This window comes from Poromitra crassiceps (assembly GCF_964638095.1).
Source record: "Poromitra crassiceps genome assembly, chromosome: 22".
Lineage (NCBI taxonomy): Eukaryota > Metazoa > Chordata > Actinopteri > Beryciformes > Melamphaidae > Poromitra > Poromitra crassiceps.
The window spans coordinates 19,974,765-19,994,486 of NC_139647.1; the positions used below are offsets into that span (position 1 = coordinate 19,974,765).

General features: G+C 46.3%; 1 protein-coding gene across 1 annotated transcript in view; it reads right to left on the reverse strand.

Moving 5' to 3' along the window:
* Positions 1 to 19,722, reverse strand: part of plekhh2 (pleckstrin homology domain containing, family H (with MyTH4 domain) member 2) — a gene marked incomplete at its 5' end in the record, with an annotated part of 45,838 nt that overhangs the window by 20,675 nt on the left and 5,441 nt on the right. Inside the window, 9 exons of the mRNA XM_083658660.1 lie at positions 294 to 453; positions 684 to 778; positions 1,104 to 1,179; positions 1,651 to 2,621; positions 3,477 to 3,668; positions 3,931 to 4,012; positions 5,709 to 5,792; positions 10,545 to 10,715; positions 10,940 to 11,002. Coding sequence (XP_083514786.1) covers positions 294 to 453; positions 684 to 778; positions 1,104 to 1,179; positions 1,651 to 2,621; positions 3,477 to 3,668; positions 3,931 to 4,012; positions 5,709 to 5,792; positions 10,545 to 10,715; positions 10,940 to 11,002 — 1,894 coding nt within the window. The remainder of the gene's footprint in view (positions 1 to 293; positions 454 to 683; positions 779 to 1,103; positions 1,180 to 1,650; positions 2,622 to 3,476; positions 3,669 to 3,930; positions 4,013 to 5,708; positions 5,793 to 10,544; positions 10,716 to 10,939; positions 11,003 to 19,722) is intronic.

A 19,722-nucleotide genomic window follows, 5' to 3' on the forward strand; every position in this document is an offset into this window, starting at 1 on the left:
GTTGGGTACAACAGACAAACAATACATTTCTATATAGGGGGACTGTAGTGATTTTAGCAACTTTAATGCAGCAGTTTGGGGTTTGTTGGCTTGCTCAATGGCACACCACCCCCCACACAGCTGGCCTGGAAATTCAAACCAGACCTGTGTGTGTGTGTGTGTGTGTGTGTGTGTGTGTGTGTGTGTGTGTGTGTGTGCGTGCGTGTGTGTGTGGGGGTGCACGTGTGTGTGTGTGTGTGTGTGTGTGTGTGTGCGCGTGTGTGCGTGCGTGCGTGCGTGCGTGTGTGTGGTACCTCTCTTGAGGGAGCGCGGGCTACCAGGGCTGCTGTCCTTGCGGGAGCTACAGGAGGTGTGTGAGCTGCAGAGGGAGCCCTCCTCCTCTCCGGAGCTGGACGAGTCCTCTGAGCTGGACGACTCCTCTGAGAACGCACTGCTGCTCAGCAGAGTGGCCTTCTGCACGGCCAGGGAGGGAACACACACACACACTGTCAGTACACACACTCACACACACATTTCCACAAAGGGATATTAATAAAAAAATATATATAAATATTAATACACTTTTCTTTTGAATCTCTTTCCTACATATTTTTTAATCTCTTTAGATTAAGTTCACACATTATTTTAAATACACAGGGTGGGAATCTACATGCAGAGGGAAAGTGTCTACCCTTCTTACTTACCCCCTTTAGAGTAGTGTAAACCGGTGTAGTCATATTCTTATAGATCAGGGACGTATAGAGTACAAAGGCAGGATAGGAGGACTGGAGGGACAGGTCTAGAACAAAGATGACAGGCCAATTAACCAATCAAACATTTCAGTACCTGGAACTAAACCAATGGATCAACAGTATTAATCAGTTACCTCTTATTTATGTATGTATGTATGTATGTATGTATGTATGTATGTATGTATGTATGTATGTATGTATGTATGTATGTATGTATGTATGTATGTGTATGTATGTATGTATGTATGTACAGTATGTATGTAGTATGTATGTATGTATGTATGTTGTATGTATGTATGTAAGTATGTATGTATGTATGTGCTGTATGTATGCATTTATTTATTTATTTATTTATTTATTTCCCTGCTTTACCTTTGCTAGCAGGGTCTGTGCAGGACGTCTCCGACAGTCTGATTCCTGACTTCGCCACAGCATAAATACGACTTTCCTATGGAGAAAATACATAGGCGATAATATGAAGTTTTTTCTGAAATAATATATACATATTTGAAAAGCAAAAGCAAAAACAAAAACATCGGTACCTTAAATTTATCAGTCAATACTGAAGCTTTAAATACAGAGTATTCTACCCTCAAAATGTGACTATTTGGTAAGCAAAGGTGTTACAAACTTAACTTTAATATTTACCCACCACAGTTACATGCTGATTTTGATGCTGATATCTGCTTTGTATTAAACATTCTGAGCTTCTGACCAATCTAAAAGTATTTTATGAGTCTAGTCTTTCAATGGAGAGGTTTAGTGTCCCATGATGGTCTAAATGATGTTTCTGAGGCTTTTCCACCCCGACAAGAATACAATTCTTGGGAAAACACAGAATAATTTTGTGGGCATTAAATTGTTAAATTTAAAGATATTGAATACCGGTACTGACACAAATAACAGTGGACAGTCTTACCCAGGAGGGGAGCCTGTGCAGAGGGGGGGTGGGAGGCTTGTTGCCAGGCACTGAGCTGCCACAGTCTGGACTCTCCTGTGTCCCGGGTTCGGGCGGGTAGGGTGAAGCCGGCAAGGGCGGCAGGGCGGGGGGACCCTGGTGGGGGGGCATGTCCCTGCCCGTCTCCATGCCGACCTCCTGCTCCAGGTCCAGGTCGGTCTCCTGGGGGCGGAGCATGCTGAGTTCGCTCTCTTGGGGCCGGAGGGGGCGGAGCATGCTGAGGGCGTTCCGCGTCCGCCCGTGGGCCACCTCGCTGCTGATGGGCGGCTGGCTGAGGTGCTTCTTGGCCAGGGCCACGCTCATCGCCCCGAACCCCGCCGGGGTCCTCAGGCGCGGCTGCTTGGGCGAGGCGGGCGTGTCCCGGGGGTCCTGGGGCGCGTTGGGCCGCTTGGGGGTGAGGGCCGGCGTGAGGACGGGGCTGGGGGTGTTGGGCTCGCTGGAGGAGGACGAGGAGTCCAGCCTCTGCGACTGGAAGCGCTTGTTGAGCTCCTCGGAGGTGCAGTCCTCCATCTTGGCCCCCCGCGCCCGCGCCCCCTCCTCCTCTTTGTCGCCCCCCAGTGGCCCGTCGGAGCCCCCCGGGAGGCTGAAGCGCGGCCGCTCGGTTCGCTGCATGTCGTCGTCAAACAGAGAGCTGCTGTCGTCCGACGCCGTCTGGTAGGTCTCGCTGCCGGGGCGGCTGAAGTGCAGAGAACACACACCTCCTCCTCCTCCTCCTCCTCTTCCGCCCTCACACACACCACCTACCTCCCCCTCCGACGCGGCGCTGGAGAGCACCGAGGACACGCCGCGAGACTTGCGTCCGCACGCGTTCTCCTCCATACTCTCAGATGCGCTATCGTCTTCCAGCGGAGCGCCCAGCGGCCCGGGCTGGACCGGTCTCTGGACACCACCAGCTGTCCCCGAGGAGCCCGCTGTCTGCTTACCGCTCTTCTCTGTGGAAGCAAACACATATCCAGTACGTTTCCATTTAGCTGATTTTCTTTTGCACACATTCAAAACTAACTATACTTTTAAAATTCAACAGGCAATACTAAGCCTTTGTTCACACCTGGCGCTTAACATAAGCAGAGCTGAAGTTGAGCTCACGCTGAAGTTGAGCTCACGCTTAACCGGTCACACCAGAAGCCCTCTCTTCTCCTCAGCGCCTCGCTCGGTGCGCCTTGAACCCGCCCACAACTTCCATTGACTTCATGCATGGCAGCTTCACGCTTCACGCTTGGAAAATAGGACTGAATCCTGAACGATCGCTTGAGCGCGGCTTTAGCGTGCCTTGAGCCAGGCACGCTAAACGTGGCTGGCGTGAACGGCTTCGCCTGTTAACAAGGACGCCGAAATGAAACTTGTGGGTTCAGCGTAGGTTGAGCTTAGGTTGAGCGTTGCTTTGGCGTATGGTGTAAGCCTTTTTCTGTTAGTCATTTCTGAAAACTGATGGTTTTGAGATCGTGTTTCAATTTGAGAAGCAGATGATAATCAACTGAAATCTGTAATGTAATGATATTGGGAAATGTTTTTTGTGTTTTTAAAGTTTTCACTAAACTCATTTTTGCCCCAGCAGACTGTGCAGTAAGCCACTTTGTTAAGGTGTTTGGTGCTATGCTGGCTCAGTATATCCATGAAATGAAGATCTAGAACTGTGGTGGGCACTGTAGATGCAGGACCTGTGGGGTTTTCCTTCTTGCTCAAGCACATTTGATGGTTGTGTTTTGAAGGAGAATGTCCCCATATTAAAAATGTCCTCATCCATAGCCGTGGATCTGCAGGTCCACCGTGGGGTGGTGGGGTCTTACCGGTCGTGTCCCCACCCTCGGCCTCTCCCTCGGGCTGGCTGCTGAGGGTCCTCTGGGAGGGTGCCGGTCCAGTCAGGACCTGGGGGCTCTTCCCCCTCACCTGGAAACAGCCGAAGGTGAGACTGCTCAGGCGCTGGGCCTCCCCCGGCCTGGACAGAACTCCGCCTCCAACCCCACGCTTCTGCTCCAGGGCTGGGATGGAGACACATACACACGTAGTCGTAGATACATGTTTGATACAGTTTGGCTCTGTGCATCATGATAATGTATGTAACAGTACAGAGTAAGCACTGTGGCCAACCAGGAAAGGGTTTGAGATCTTTCTCTTTCCAGAGTATGTCATCTTTGTCATTTCATCATCATGCATTCTATGAACAGCTTTAACGTGCACTACAGGCAGACGTATATGAAGGAGGAGGATGTCTACATGGACCATTCAGAAGGTTCTTCTTACCCTGCACTTGTTTCTGCAGCTCCGCAATCTGAGCCTCCTGTTGCTTGTTGGTTTCTCTCAGCGCAGCGTTCTCCACCTGAAACTGAGGAGGAGGAGAACATGCTTCAAAGATCCAGTATAACATACACTGAGTGAGATGAATGGAGGCGTGAGCTCCCCAGTTCTTTTTACAGTCTACACAAATGGCTGTACAAGTAGTCACCCGAACAACCACGTAATAAAATTTTCGGATGACACAATTATTTTAAGTTTGCTAAAGAGAGAAGACTGCCCTTCGCAATATCATAATGAGATCGCCACTTTCCAGGCCTGGTGTGAGAGTAACCACCTTATCCTAAATACTAAAAAGACGAAAGAAATGATCTTTGACCCAAAGGAGCTGAGAGACCATGACCCAGTGGTCATTGACGACAGCGTTATTGAGCGGGTATATTCTTACAGGTATCTGGGCATCCATATTGAAAACTCTCTCAAATGGAATGTCCATATCGACTACCTGTGTGGTAAACTGGGCCAGAGGCTCCACTTTCTTAGAAGGCTCAGACTGTACGGTGTTAGCACCAAGATCATGGAGACCTTTTATAATGCCGTGCTGGAAAGCCTCATCAGGTACGGTATGGCAGCATGGTATGGAACACTTCCCGTACAGCTCAAAACGAGACTTGCAAAAATTGTAAATACAGCAATGAAAGTGATTGGGAAGAGAGACTTTGCACCTCTCCAAACAATCTTCGAAAAAAAGGTCATCAGCCTAGCACTCAAAATCCTAGATGACCCATCTCACCTTTTATTCTGTGATTATGACCTGCTGCCCTCGGGCAGACGATACAGAGCGTATAGATGTAAGAGTAACCGCTTCAAGCTCTCTTTCCTACCCACTTCTGTGCTATTGTTGAACAAACAGGCGGCACTGCCCCTTCCCCAAAGAGGGTGTTCCCCACAAGAACAGTGGTAAGGACCCAGTCGTAGGAGGCTGTCCACTGCTGCTGTAACCTCTTTTAAAAACCAGGTCATATGCAGGTCGATTTCTTCTCACTTTTTTTTATTTTTTATATTTTATTATTTTATCTTATTTTATTTATTTTACTATTTTTACTAATTTTTATTTTATTTTATTCTCTTAGCTTTTTATTTTATTCTCTTACTCCTTATTAAGAACTCTCTACAAACAGAGGCAAATCTTGCCTGTCTTAGTATTAGTAGAGCTGAATTCTTTTTTAAACAAAGCAGAACTCTCTATTGTACTGTCTTATACTGAGTTCTGGTTTTATTTAGTTGAGTGTCCTATTGCTCTTGAGGTGAGGTTTGTACCTCCAAAAATTGTATTTATTTTATCTTCAATTCTTTGACTTTATCATAATGGGAAATTGCAATGAGGGTTGTGCAATAAACCCACAATGACTGTGCAATATGCTTAGAATGTCATTAGGATGAAGTGTTGAACCAAATTGAACTAACCAGTGTTTGCTGTCTTTTATTTCTATATTACACCGCTGGAACAATTTCCCAGTGGAAAGCGCATGTTGGCAAGAGACCACACTGTATGCTCGATGTGTTTTTTTCCTGTCTGTTGTATGTATTGTGTCAAAACCTCGATACATGTGATATGTGGCTGTTGTACGGCACTATTTGCCCAAGACAAATTTCCCCTCGGGGACAATAAAGTTCATCTCATCTCATCTCATCAATTAAGATGAAAGAAACCTTAAGAAAACATAATTCATAGACAATAAATGTCTATTAATAGGCCACCAGCCTTCTTATATATTTTTTGATACCTCTGACAGCTTCAGCATCACCCATTCCTTGATCTTGGCAGCTTTCTCCTCCACTGTTTTGGCATCCTGGACTCTGATCTGTTTCTGATGAAAGAAGACAAACATCAGCTGTTTCTCATAAGTCCTATGGCATGCCATCAGAGACTTCACACACACACACACACACACACACACACACACACACACACGCACACGCACACGCACACGCACACGCACAGACACAGTATGAGGTCCTATCGACGTCACTATTCACTGACACATGCGCAGCAACGTGTGTGTGCCTGCATGACTTAACATAGTCGTTCTTGTCACGCGTGCACACGTACGCGCACTATGATGTGCGCAAACTACATCACGCGTAACGACAAGCTGCGTAGCACAGCTACTTCCAGCGTGTACACGTGTGACCAGTGTTGTAGAAATTTCGTTACGCCTTCACACACACACGCGTTGGTAGTTTCGAGTGTTACGCAACCGGAAGTGTATCTGCATCGTGCACAACACTGCGGGTACATGAACGCGTCGTGTAGTTCTGTTCTGTTTTATTCTATCTCTTCTATGTTACATTTTCATCCAGTAGATGGTGCCAGTGACCAAACCAACCAGTTGATCAAGCATGTCGCTTCGAGGAGCTGTCCTGCTTCTGAAACAGAGCAGCGTCACAATCACATAGCCTGCTATAATGTTTATTAATGTTCCAGATGTATTTTATTTTATTGACAGTATTTCATTGTTAATATGAGCTGCTGCAAGTGTTAATGCTCTGCTGTTCCTTAACAGCAACATGTGAAGTTGTTATTTTTTATTTTGTAGCCTATTATAAAAGCCTGCTGCTCTCTGTTTTTGTTAACTTTATTCCTCATTCAGGCTATATTTTTATTTTATTTATTTATTTATTTGTTTTATTGCCTAAACATTTCAGAGGCCATTTAAAAAACGTTATGCTACATGCTGAAAGATCGCCTGGTTTTTTATTTTGTGTTTTGTAGCTATAGCCTATTATATGGTAACACTTTACAATAACCTACACAAATACTATAGTAGTTACTAGTAAACTAATCATTAACTAATAGCCAGTTAATGAGCAGCTAATGAAAAAATTGGCATTAGTCAATCACTAGTTAATCATAGTTAATGAGTAGGTAGTCATTAGTTAATGATTAGTATCTATTTTCCTGAAGTATTATTGCCTGAACATTTCTGAGCCATGATTAAAATGATGTTTATGAATTGCGTGGTTTTGTGTGCAGTGTGATCAAAGAATAGACCTAGAATGAGTGTGTTTACTGTCATGCACACAATAAACTGATAATGAGAATTACTGAACTCAGAATAATCAGTTTATGAACGAAAAAAGGGCTGTAATAAACACAGAGCGTAGCTCATTGGAGTTAAAACATAGTCTCGTGCATATTCCTACAAGTCATCATGTACAGCAGTCAGATGAAAATATAACAATATAAACAATTGAAACGTGTAATAATGGATATGAGTCGGTAAAAGAGTTTTTCATGCTGTCAGGACTGTAGTTGACAACTTGCTTCTACCATCCAGCCGCAAGGGGTCAGTTTAATCTAACTCGGCAATCCCAACACAACCTATTTATACTACAGCTGTTGGGTCTGCGTCTCTAACATGGTGTCATTCATTCACCAAATAAAATAAAATAAAACAACTAATAAAACAACTATAAAAACAGTTTTACCGACTCATGTATCCATTATTACACGTTTTAAATGCTGTTTATGAGGATTAATGGGCGATTTATGTTGTAAAATGTGGGCCCAAGGGATTGTGGGTAATCTTTGGTGCTGACCACAGAATAGTCTGCGAGCAATCTTGGGACAGTAACCTGCTAGCGACATGCTTTATCAACTGGTTGGTTTGATCACTGGCACGATCTACTGGATGAAAATGGAACATAGAAAGAAATAGAATAAAATAGAAGAGAACTACGCGAGGCGTTCATGTACGCGCAGTGTGGTGCGCGGCGCAGATACACTTCCGGTTGCGTAACACTCAAACCTGCCAACAGGTCTGTGTGTGAACGCGTAACGAAATTTCTACAACACTGGTCACACGTGTACACGCTGTAAGTAGCTGTGCTACGCAGCTTGTTGTTACGCGTGATGTAGTTTGCGCACATCATAGTCCGCGTGCATGTGCCCGTGTGACAAAATTGTTCTATTATCTTCATGCGTGCGCTTACGCGCTCTGGCTGCGCAACCCGCGTACATCATTCTTACGCGTAATGATGTACACACACAGACCTGTTGGCAGGTTTGAGTGTTACGCAACCGGAAGTGTATCTGCGCCGCGCACCACACTGCGCGTACATGAACGCCTCGCGTAGTTCTCTTGTATTTTATTCTATTTCTTTCTATGTTCCATTTTCATCCAGTAGATCGTGCCAGTGATCAAACCAACCAGTTGATCAAGCATGTCGCTAGCAGGTTACTGTCCCAAGATTGCTTGCAGACTATTCTGTGGTCAGCACCAAAGATTACCCACAATCCCTTGGGCCCACATTTTACAACATAAATCGCCCATTAATCCTCATAAACAGCATTTAAAACGTGTAATAATGGATACATGAGTCGGTAAAACTGTTTTTATAGTTGTTTTATTAGTTGTTTTATTTTATTTTATTTGGTGAATGAATGACACCATGTTAGAGACGCAGACCCAACAGCTGTAGTATAAATAGGTTGTGTTGGGATTGCCGAGTTAGATTAAACTGACCCCTTGCGGCTGGATGGTAGAAGCAAGTTGTCAACTACAGTCCTGACAGCATGAAAAACTCTTTTACCGACTCATATCCATTATTACACGTTTCAATTCTGTTTATATTGTTATAGTTTCATCTGACTGCTGTACATGATGACTTGTAGGAATATGCACGAGACTATGTTTTAACTCCAATGAGCTACGCTCTGTGTTTATTACAGCCCTTTTTTCGTTCATAAACTGATTATTCTGAGTTCAGTAATTCTCATTATCAGTTTATTGTGTGCATGACAGTAAACACACTCATTCTAGGTCTATTCTTTGATCACACTGCACACAAAACCACGCAATTCATAAACATCATTTTAATCATGGCTCAGAAATGTTCAGGCAATAATACTTCAGGAAAATAGATACTAATCATTAACTAATGACTACCTACTCATTAACTATGATTAACTAGTGATTGACTAATGCCAAATTTTTCATTAGCTGCTCATTAACTGGCTATTAGTTAATGATTAGTTTACTAGTAACTACTATAGTATTTGTGTACGTTATTGTAAAGTGTTACCATATAATAGGCTATAGCTACAAAACACAAAATAAAAAACCAGGCGATCTTTCAGCATGTAGCATAACGTTTTTTAAATGGCCTCTGAAATGTTTAGGCAATAAAACAAATAAATAAATAAATAAAATAAAAATATAGCCTGAATGAGGAATAAAGTTAACAAAAACAGAGAGCAGCAGGCTTTTATAATAGGCTACAAAATAAAAAATAACAACTTCACATGTTGCTGTTAAGGAACAGCAGAGCATTAACACTTGCAGCAGCTCATATTAACAATGAAATACTGTCAATAAAATAAAATACATCTGGAACATTAATAAACATTATAGCAGGCTATGTGATTGTGACGCTGCTCTGTTTCAGAAGCAGGACAGCTCCTCGAAGCGACATGCTTGATCAACTGGTTGGTTTGGTCACTGGCACCATCTACTGGATGAAAATGTAACATAGAAAGAGATAGAATAAAACAGAACAGAACTACACGACGCGTTCATGTACCCGCAGTGTTGTGCACGATGCAGATACACTTCCGGTTGCGTAACACTCGAAACTACCAACGCGTGTGTGTGTGAACGCGTAACGAAATTTCTACAACACTGGTCACACGTGTACACGCTGGAAGTAGCTGTGCTACGCAGCTTGTCGTTACGCGTGATGTAGTTTGCGCACATCATAGTGCGCGTACGTGTGCACGCGTGACAAGATTGACTATGTTAAGTCATGCAGGCACACACACGTTGCTGCGCATGTGTCAGTGAATAGTGAATAGTATGGACCTCCATAGACACACACACACGCACGCGCACACACACACACACACACACACACACACACACACACACACACACACACACACACAATTAATAATAACTACAATACTATAATAATAACTACTCAAAGCGCTTCACATATCAGGGGAGGGAGGGGGAGGGAACTCAACTCATCCACCACCGATGTGTAGCAGCACCCACCTGGGTGATGCACGGCAGCCAGTTTGCACCAGAACGCTCAGCACACATCAGCCTATCACGGTGGAGAGTTGAGGACTGAAAGTGCCAATTAAGTAATGAGGGATGATTAGGTGGCCATGATTGAAGGAAGGCCTGTTTGATGGAATCTTTAATGACCACAGAGAGTCAGGACCTCGGTTTAACGTCTCATCCGAAAGGCGGTGCTCACTCACAGGACAGAGCCCCTGTCTCTGCCCTGGGGCATTGGGGAGATTCTTCATGAGACCAGAGAGGAAGAGCACCTCCTACTGGTCCTCCAACACCACCACGTGCAGCACCAGTCTCCCATCCAAGGAGTGACCCACACAGCCAGACCTGCTTAGCCTCCCTAGGAAAGCCAGTAATGTAATGCAGGAGCCACTGTTGTTGACATATAATAATAGCCTAGATGCTAATTGTTATGCATCTCTCCTGGGGTTGTTGTGACCCAGGTCAGATCTGAATTGTCATGACCAGGGATGAACCCGGGTAGATTGTAACCCTGGTCGTTGGTGTGAAAGTGGTGTTACATTAAGCAGAGTGTACCTGCTCTTCCAGCTGCTGCTCCAGCAAGGCGATGGCCTCCTCCCTCTCCTGCACCAGGACCTGCAGCTCCTGACAGCATCGAAACAAACGCACCTCTGACTCCGCCCATTGACAGTCTGACTCCGCCCACTGACTGTCTGGAGCCTTCAGCTTCTCCTCCATCCATTGCACCTGGAATGAACACACACATCATTGGCACATGTGTACGTACACACACACACACACACACACACACACACGTACGTACACACACACACACACACACACACACACACACGTCTCTCTCTCTCACACACACACACACACACACACACACACACACACACACACACACACACACACACACACACACACACACACACAGACACACACATTTTGTTTGTTTGGATCCTTACCTGCTGGTGAGCTGTGAAGGCCCGTTTCTCTGCATCGATCACCTGTGTCTCCAGCTGTTGGATCTGAGGCAGCAAGAGCACATTAGATTATTTTATGTATGCATTCACTAATAGTAGTAGTAGTAGTACTAATAGTAGTAGTAGTAGTAGCAGTATTTTTAATATTAGTACTATTATTGATATATACAAGGTATAAAGGTACAAGGTATCGGGTTGCCCACTAATCGCTTTGGATAAAAGAGGTTGGTGGTTCGATTCCCGCCTCCTCCAGTCTGCATGTCGAAGTGTCCTTGGGCAAGACACTGAACCCCAAATTGCTCCCGATGGTGTGCCAGCACCCTGCGTGGTAACCTGCCGCCATCGGGGTGTGAATGGGTGAATGTAACTACTGACTGTAAAGCGCTTTGGATAAAAGCGCTATATAAATGCAGGCCATTTACCATTTACCATAAAGTACAGTACAGTACTAGTCTCAACGCCAGACCCATGAGAGTTCTTACACTACGTTACTGCATGCTGCAGATCTCTCTCTCGCTTCCCCATAGCCAGCTGGGGTCGGAAGTGAACCGTTTACTTGGCCAGTGGTGGATTCAGTCTTCCCCAATCAGTAACGACTTTGCGATCAGAAGAGAGGGGAGGCCCAGCCCATTTTTTTGAACCGCTCTCTCATTGGTGCTATGACCTGTCACTCATTCAGTTTCAACCCCCCTAGACCCGTCCTCAAACCCCAGAAGTGGCTGTGAAGTGGCACAGACTAATTTACTGTATGTACCGTAAATTCCGGACTATAAGCCGCACCGGTGTATAAGCCGCACCTGCAAAGTTGACTATTTTTTTCTTATATAAGCCGCACCGGACTATAAGCCGCGGGTGTTTTAATGGTTTTTTTTTTTTTTTTTTTTTTTTTTATTGTGTTTTAATGTTTAATTACCATATGTAAGGGTTCATGCACAGAGGGGATTGTCGGGAAAGAGATGGCTGTTTGAGGAAGCTCCCATTTATTAACATTTCAACAAAACAACATAACACAACACCACCTGTGTTGTTATTTACAGTGCACACAGTGTCATACAGTGTCATACAGTGTGGTGAAAAGAGGGCAAGAGAGGAAATTAAAACAGAAGTGGATTTATAGTTAGAAAGAGTGCTAAAAAAGAGAGATTTTCTTTTTTTGATTTTTTTTTTTTTGAAAAAATCCATAGATAAGCCGCACCGTTATATAAGCCGCAGGGGCCAAAAAAGCCCAAAAAACGGGAAAAAAGGTGCGGCTTATAGTCCGGAATTTACGGTAGTAATATTTGAGTCTGGGGAGAGACTAGTACAGTACACACATACAAACCATTGACTGTATAAAGAATCATAACTCTTATGACTATGAAGGACATTCTGAATCAGAATCAAGATACTGATTTAGCTGAATCTCTTAAATCCCCCTATGAGAGAAGTGGTGGGTAAAGACCGAAGGAACTGGGGAGATCTTTTCCATATTGCTTTCATTAGAGCAAACAGTCATGATGTTTCAGGTGCCACATCCAGGAGGTACAAGCAGCCCTTTGTGAGTGCGCTAAGATCAGAGAGGAGCATGAGGAACCTCGTGAGAGCATGTTAAAAGTGCAGAAACACAGGCGGGGTCACGACCCTCTCACACACTCCTCTCACACACTCCTCTCACACACTCCTCTCACACACTCCTCTCACACACTCCCGCCCGCGCACGCTTTAAGACACACGGCCGCTCGACGCGTGATGCCAACGCACACGCCGACGCCGCGGACGGAAAAGCCTGTGGGAATGTCGGCCGGAGGAGAGACGGCTTCACGAGCAACATTCCTCTGGAATTCCTGGGCTCAAAGCGGCAGGGAGAGCGGTGTCGTCTCTCCCGAGGATTCTCTGCTGCACAAACCTCGGGCGGCCTTACGGAGGAGAGGAATGTCCATGGAGGTTCTCTGTGTAGCAATTAGATTACCGCCACGGGTTAGCGCCGCGGTGCGCTGCTTACACTTTCAATTTACACACGCAATAAATTAGATTAGATTGCAGGAAACGGGGCAGAGAATAGGATGTAGCTAAGAATAAGTGCAGTATACCAGAGATCATAAAAAGGTAATTGTACCTGCTGAACACAATGGAAACTAGAAGTGCACTCGGAGAGCGCAGACCTCTGCCAAGGCGAATGATCCAACACATTTCGTGAGTTGGATCAGAACCCTGACTCTGACACACCCACATTCCCCGACAGCCACTCCCCCTACCCACCCCTCCAACTCTGGCCATGGCCCGTTTCCCTAGCCCCGCCCCTTTCCTGACCATGCCCCCTCCCGCCACCTAACCTCGCGTCACCAGGCTCTTCTCGGCGAGAAAGAGCCTGGCCTCCGTTCACTATTGATTTTGTCACCCTGCCTGGTTCCGGCCTAGACAGGAAGTAACAGCGGATATAGCTCGTCAACTTTTACGTTACCTTGACAATTAGACACAACGTATCAGAACGGCAAACAACAAAACAAAAGATGGACGTACCGAACAAAGTTTTTGAAGAAGTTCTTGTAGAAACATTGCGGATTCACAATCTCACATCTTTTAAGCCAATACAGAAGCTTTGCATCAGACAATTAATCAAGGAAAGAGACGTCAAGCTAACGGCAACAAAGATGTTTTTTGGCGCACTTCCTTCCGGTCTGGTTCCGTGGTTTACGCCCCCATGACAAAAAGCGGGGTGAAAGGTGCCCAGACTACCCGCCACCCAGATACACCTATCCACCCCTCAAACCCCAACACTCTATGCCCGTCCTATCCCTATAGCTATGGCCCCTTTTCCCTAGCCCTGCCCCCCGGCCCCTCCCTTGACCTGACTGACCCGGATCCGCTCCAAAATGTAATGGGTTCTTCCTTGGCCCCTGCTACACCGTCCCACCAAGTTTCATGAAAATCGGCCCAGTAGGTTTTCCCTAATCCTGCTAACGAACAGACAAACGACACCGAAAACATTACCAAGTCTCTCCAGGAAATTGCAATTTTGTGATGGCAATAATTAATGCAAATTCAACTGATCTCCGCAAGATTTCCGATTTCTTTGCAAAAATGGCGAAAACCGTCTGGTTTCCTCAACTTGCAATTTCTGCCATTACCCGCATTATTCATTATTCTAAAATGTGAAAAATAGCAAAAATAAAGAAAAACTCATCTGTCCAAATACCTATAGCCATACTCGACACACACACACACACACACACACACACACACACACACACACACACACACACACACACACACACCCACACACACACACACACACACACACACACACACACACACACCGTGTGCACAGTGTTAAGTGCTCCTAAACGTTCTGCAGCTTTGCTAAAATCCCTGTCGTTTTACAGTCATTATGAGTTTACAGTCATTATGAGGACTGGCTGGATTTGGACCGGACCACAGCCAGTCCGCTCCGGTCCGGCTTTTTCCTGTTTGCGTTCAGTTCCACAGATGAGCTGGACCCAGCCCAGGGCCCGGTCCACACCCAGCCAGGCCCACTCACTGTTTCCACTGCTGGGACCTTTGGATGGAACTGGATCAGGGCCTTTCTGCGGTCATGGCTCCACTTGTCATTGGAGAATCAGAGTCGACAGACTTTATGATTTGATGAAATGACGTCTCTGTGCACATATCTGCTTTTAAAGATCATTGTGAGCCAAAAAATCATATGTTTTATTTCACTTCATATTTCCCAGCATGATCAGATGATAAAGATCACATTAAAATCACTGCTGTAACTGTAACCTGTATGACTTCCCTGTATACAGTAACAGTATATGTGTGTGTGTGTGTGTGTGTGTGTGTGTGTGTGTGTGTGTGTGTGTGTGTGTGTGTGTGTGTGTGTGTGTGTATGTTGTTGGCAGTAGCAGCAGCCATGAGGTACATACCGGTAATTTACTGTTTACTTTTTTAAGTGCAACAGCAATCTTGTTGTTACCAGTTTGTTCCACTCTGGCTGTAGCCTGGACGCAAGGCGGCACAGGTACACACACACACACGCACACACACACACACACACACACACACACACACACACACACACACACACACACACACACACACACACACACACACACACACACACACGCGCACGCACACACACGCACGCACGCACGCACGCACGCGCGCACGCACACACACACACACACACACACACACACACACACACACACACACACACAGAGAGGCTTCTTGATGCAGATCCTACGCCGTACCGCAAACGACAGACCACATGTGCCTCTCTCAATACACAGATACAGATATAGCATCAGGCAGAGAATAGCACGCTAATTACAGGCCATGTAGTATACTGCAGGCTACAGCTGGAGACGATGCACACACACACACACACACACACACACACACACACACACACACACACACACACACACACAGACACACACACACTCAAATCAACCAGACATACAAACACATAAAAACATACAATGACAACGTGCTAGTGTGTACCTGTGTGTGTGTGTGTGTGTGTGTGTGTGTGTGTGTGTGTGTACTCACACACAGCACGCATGTCACTTCACCTGACTAATGAGATTTGGACCAAGGGTCTAACCAGGGTTATTCCTATGTAGATTTGAGGTATGAAAGGGTGAACCCGGGTTGCCTGACCCAGGTTGGCGACCCACCTGGAGAGGCGGGATGGATCAGGATTGATTTAAAGTCCCAGACACACCAAAGGTGACAGTGGGTCGTCAGCCATGTCGTTGGTGAGAGAAATCCCTCTGATTGGCTCGTCAGGGGTAGAGAAATCACTCTGATTGGCTGGTCAGAGGTCGAGAAATCACTGATTGGCTGGTCAGCGGTAGAGAAATCACTCTGAGTGAGAAGGGCTCAGCAATACATCAAAAACAGCATGTTCATTTGGAAGCGCTTTCAAAGGTCTTCAAAGAATCTTGGATCGAAACATCATTTCTGATTTGCAGGAATCTGAGGCAGTTGGTGCCGGGCAACTCAAACCTCCTCTTCGCTAGATCAAAGGATGCAAAATGGCCATCTATGTATAGGTCTTTGATGGAAACTAGACCTTTCTCACTCCAGCCAAAAAAAGAGTGATTGAAACAAATCAGTGTGTGGACTGGGTTTGCTATTTGTTAATTGTCATGATCAGAGATGAACCTTGTCGACTGAGTTGGCATGATTTGACAACAGAAGGGGTCATAGGTCAAGTAACCCTGGTGGTCGGTGTGAAAGTGGTAGATCACCTCGGCAGTCAGCTCGCCATTCAGATCCAACCTCCACTTCACCTTCCATTCCTGGAATTCCACAAGCGGCGCTCTGTGGCAAACTTCCCACTGCTCTCTCTCTCTCTCTCTCTCTCTCTCTCTCTCTCTCTCTCTCTCTCTCTCTCTCTCTCTCTCTCTCCTTCCATCTCTCCCCCCTCCCTCCATCCACAGCCAGCTCACAAAGAAGCCTCTCTGTGTAGCTGCACTAGCACCATGTTACCTCTCTACTTAGACTGGTCCCACGCCAAACGGCTCCGTACATTCTAACATGACAGCATGGAGGACGCACGCACTCACGCCATCATCATCATCATCCACACGGGACAAGCAGGTGCCTCATGCTAAAGGAGAGACACACGAATGATCAACTTCCTCTCACAAACACGGGACAGGCACACGCACACGCACACACACACACACACGCACACACACACGCACACACACACACGCACACACACACACCACATGTGTGTTAACGGAGGAGAGTAGAGTGAATATGATTGGTTGGCCGTGGGCAGATGTGCGGTGGTGACGGCGTGGCTGGAGATGGAAAATTGGAAGCGTATGTTTCGTCTGGGTACTGCAGGGCACTCAGAGAGAGGCTCTGGATGCTGTGTGTGTGTGTGGGGGGGGGGGGGGGGGGGGGGGGGGGGGGGGTCGAAAAGCATTGTGGGTAAAAGTGTTTGTTTGTGACGGACAAGCCTGATCTGACACATGATTGGTCCGTGTTCCCGGCAAACCCCGCCCACCCCATAGGAGGCCGTTTCCTGTCCTTTTCCAAATGTGGAATCAATGAGAGCGCAAGCCTAACCAGAATACACCACTCCACCCTTTGTGGCTTTTCAAACATGTGTGTGTGAGTGTGTGTGTGTGTGTGTGTGTGTGTGTGTCTGTGTGTGCGCGCGTGTACATGTGTGCGTGTGTGTGTGCATGCGTGCGTGTGTGTGTGTGTGCGTGTGTGTGTGTGTGCGTGTGTGTGTGTGTGTGTGTCTGCTGCCTTTTCACTGACATGTCTTCCATCATTTGACTCTGTCACTCGTGATATTTCACTAACTGCACTGGAGAAATAATCAAAGCCGATCATCACATTTTAATTTCACCCGATTCAAAATGTTCACTCGAACTGCAATTCATGTGATAATAACGAGAGAGCCTTGGTTCTCATAGCATCTCTTTATGAAAAGGAGGAGGAGAGGCCGGAGATCTCCAGTTTTTCACCTTTTGGACAAAATCCACTTCCTCAGTTGACTGAACTGAAATTGAATTAACCCAAAACTACAACCGCCACAGCCGTCAGTATAGGTTAAATATAATGAACAGTGAGAGAGAGAGAGGGAGAGAGAGAGAGAGAGAGAGAGAGAGGAGTGTGTAAAGAGAGAGAGGGGGTCGAGAGATCCTGAGAAAATATGACCCACACACACACACAGCTTCTTTGTTTCTCCAGCATGAGATGTATAGCGCACTGTTCCAGCTGGCTGCCCCGCTGGCCGAAACGAACACACCTCCCAAATACCCCCCGCCCGCCCGGCACACTCACGCACTCACATCAGAGAGATGCTTATCTAGATATTTATGTCCTTTGTTGAACTATAGAGCACTTTGTGACACGTCTGAATGTTAGAAATGCCACATAAATACATTTGACTTGCATGTACACACACACACACACACACACACACACACACACACACACACACACACACACACACACACGACTGACTGAATGACTGCAAGTTCACTTCCTGTGCAACACACACTCTGTTTACTAAACCAGGAATTTCCTCCCCTGGGCAGCTCACTTTTTACATGAGGCTTCGTTTTCTCTCTCTCTCCCTCTCTCTCTCTCTCTCTCCCTCTCTCTCCTTCCTTCCCTCTCTCTCTCTCTCTCTCTCTCTCTCTCCTTCCTTCCCTCCCTCTCCCTCTCTCTCCTTCCTTCCCTCTCTCTCCCTCCCTCTCTCTCTGCTCTCTCTCTCTCTCCTTCCTTCCTCCCTCTCCCTCTCTCTCCTTCCTTCCCTCTCTCTCCCTCCCTCTCTCTCTCTCTCCCTCCCTCTCTCTCCCTCTCTCTCTCTCCTTCCTTCCCTCTCTCTCCCTCCCTCTCCCTCTCTCTCTCTCCTTCCTTCCCTCTCTCTCCTTCCTTCCGTCTCTCTCCCTCTCTCTCTCTCCTTCCTTCCCTCTCTCTCCCTCCCTCTCTCTCTCTCCTTCCTTCCCTCTCTCTCTCTCTCTCTCCTTCCTTCCCTCTCTCCCTCCCTCTCTCTCCTTCCTTCCCTCTCTCTCTCTCCCTCTCTCTCTCTCCTTCCTTCCCTCTCTCTCCCTCCCTCTCTCTCTCTCCTTCCTTCCCTCTCTCTCTCTCTCTCTCCTTCCTTCCCTCTCTCCCTCCCTCTCTCTCCTTCCTTCCCTCTCTCTCTCTCTCTCTCTCTCTCTCTCTCCCTCTCTCTCTCTCCTTCCTTCCCTCTCTCTCTCTCTCTCTCTCCCTCTCTCTCTCCCCTTCCTTCCCTCTCTCTCCCTCTCCCTCTCTCTCCTTCCTTCCATCTCTCTCTCTCTCTCCCTCTCCCTCTCTCTCCTTCCTTCTCTCTCTCTCTCTCTCTCTCTCCCTCTCTCTCTCTCCTTCCCTCTCTCTCTCTCTCTCTCTCTCTCCCTCTCTCTCTCTCCTTCCTTCCCTCTCTCTCTCTCTCTCTCTCTCTCTCTCCCTCTCTCTCTCTCCTTCCTTCCCTCTCTCTCCCTCCCTCTCTCTCTCTCTCTCTCTCTCTCCCTCCCTCTCTCTCTCTCTCTCTCTCTCTCCCTCCCTCTCTCTCCTTCCTTCCCTCTCTCTCCCTCCCTCTCTCTCCTTCCTTCCCTCTCTCTCTCTCCCTCTCTCTCCTTCCTTCCCTCTCTCTCCCTCCCTCCCTCTCCTTCCTTCCCTCTCTCTCCCTCCGCTCACAACTCCGTCAAAGGCTTTCTAGGATTTCTGCATATTTGCCTGGTCTTTCAGGGTGAGACTCACTTTCAATTCATTCAGTTAGAGAGTGAAAGTAGAGATTCATTAAAACTACAATTCCCAATCATTTCTTACAGATTGGATACAACATTTTCAATGCATTACTTAAGTCTTTATTCATTACTTTCTTTCTTTACAGCAGGTGATCGAGAGTAGACTTTCTTTAGTAACAGAATGGAGCTATTACAAAACAATGAAGCTTTATTCATTGGAATAAATGAATAAATAATTATTTATTTTGAATTTGTGAATTGGTCTGGTGATGTCAGGCTAGTCCACTATAGATCCATATATACTCTTTCTATATCAGGGATGGGCAACTTCGATGATAGAGAGGGCCACACAAAAAACAATCTCGCTACCATGGGGCCAGATTGTGACCGTGCACTTCCACCAGTAGCCTACTGTAACACCATCACTCCCAATTATAGCTACTAATTTGATGAAAAGAACTGGTAATCAAAGTTTATTATACCAACATTTATATTTTTCATATTCAAATTTAGTCATTCTTCCATTCAGATGACACCAGAAAC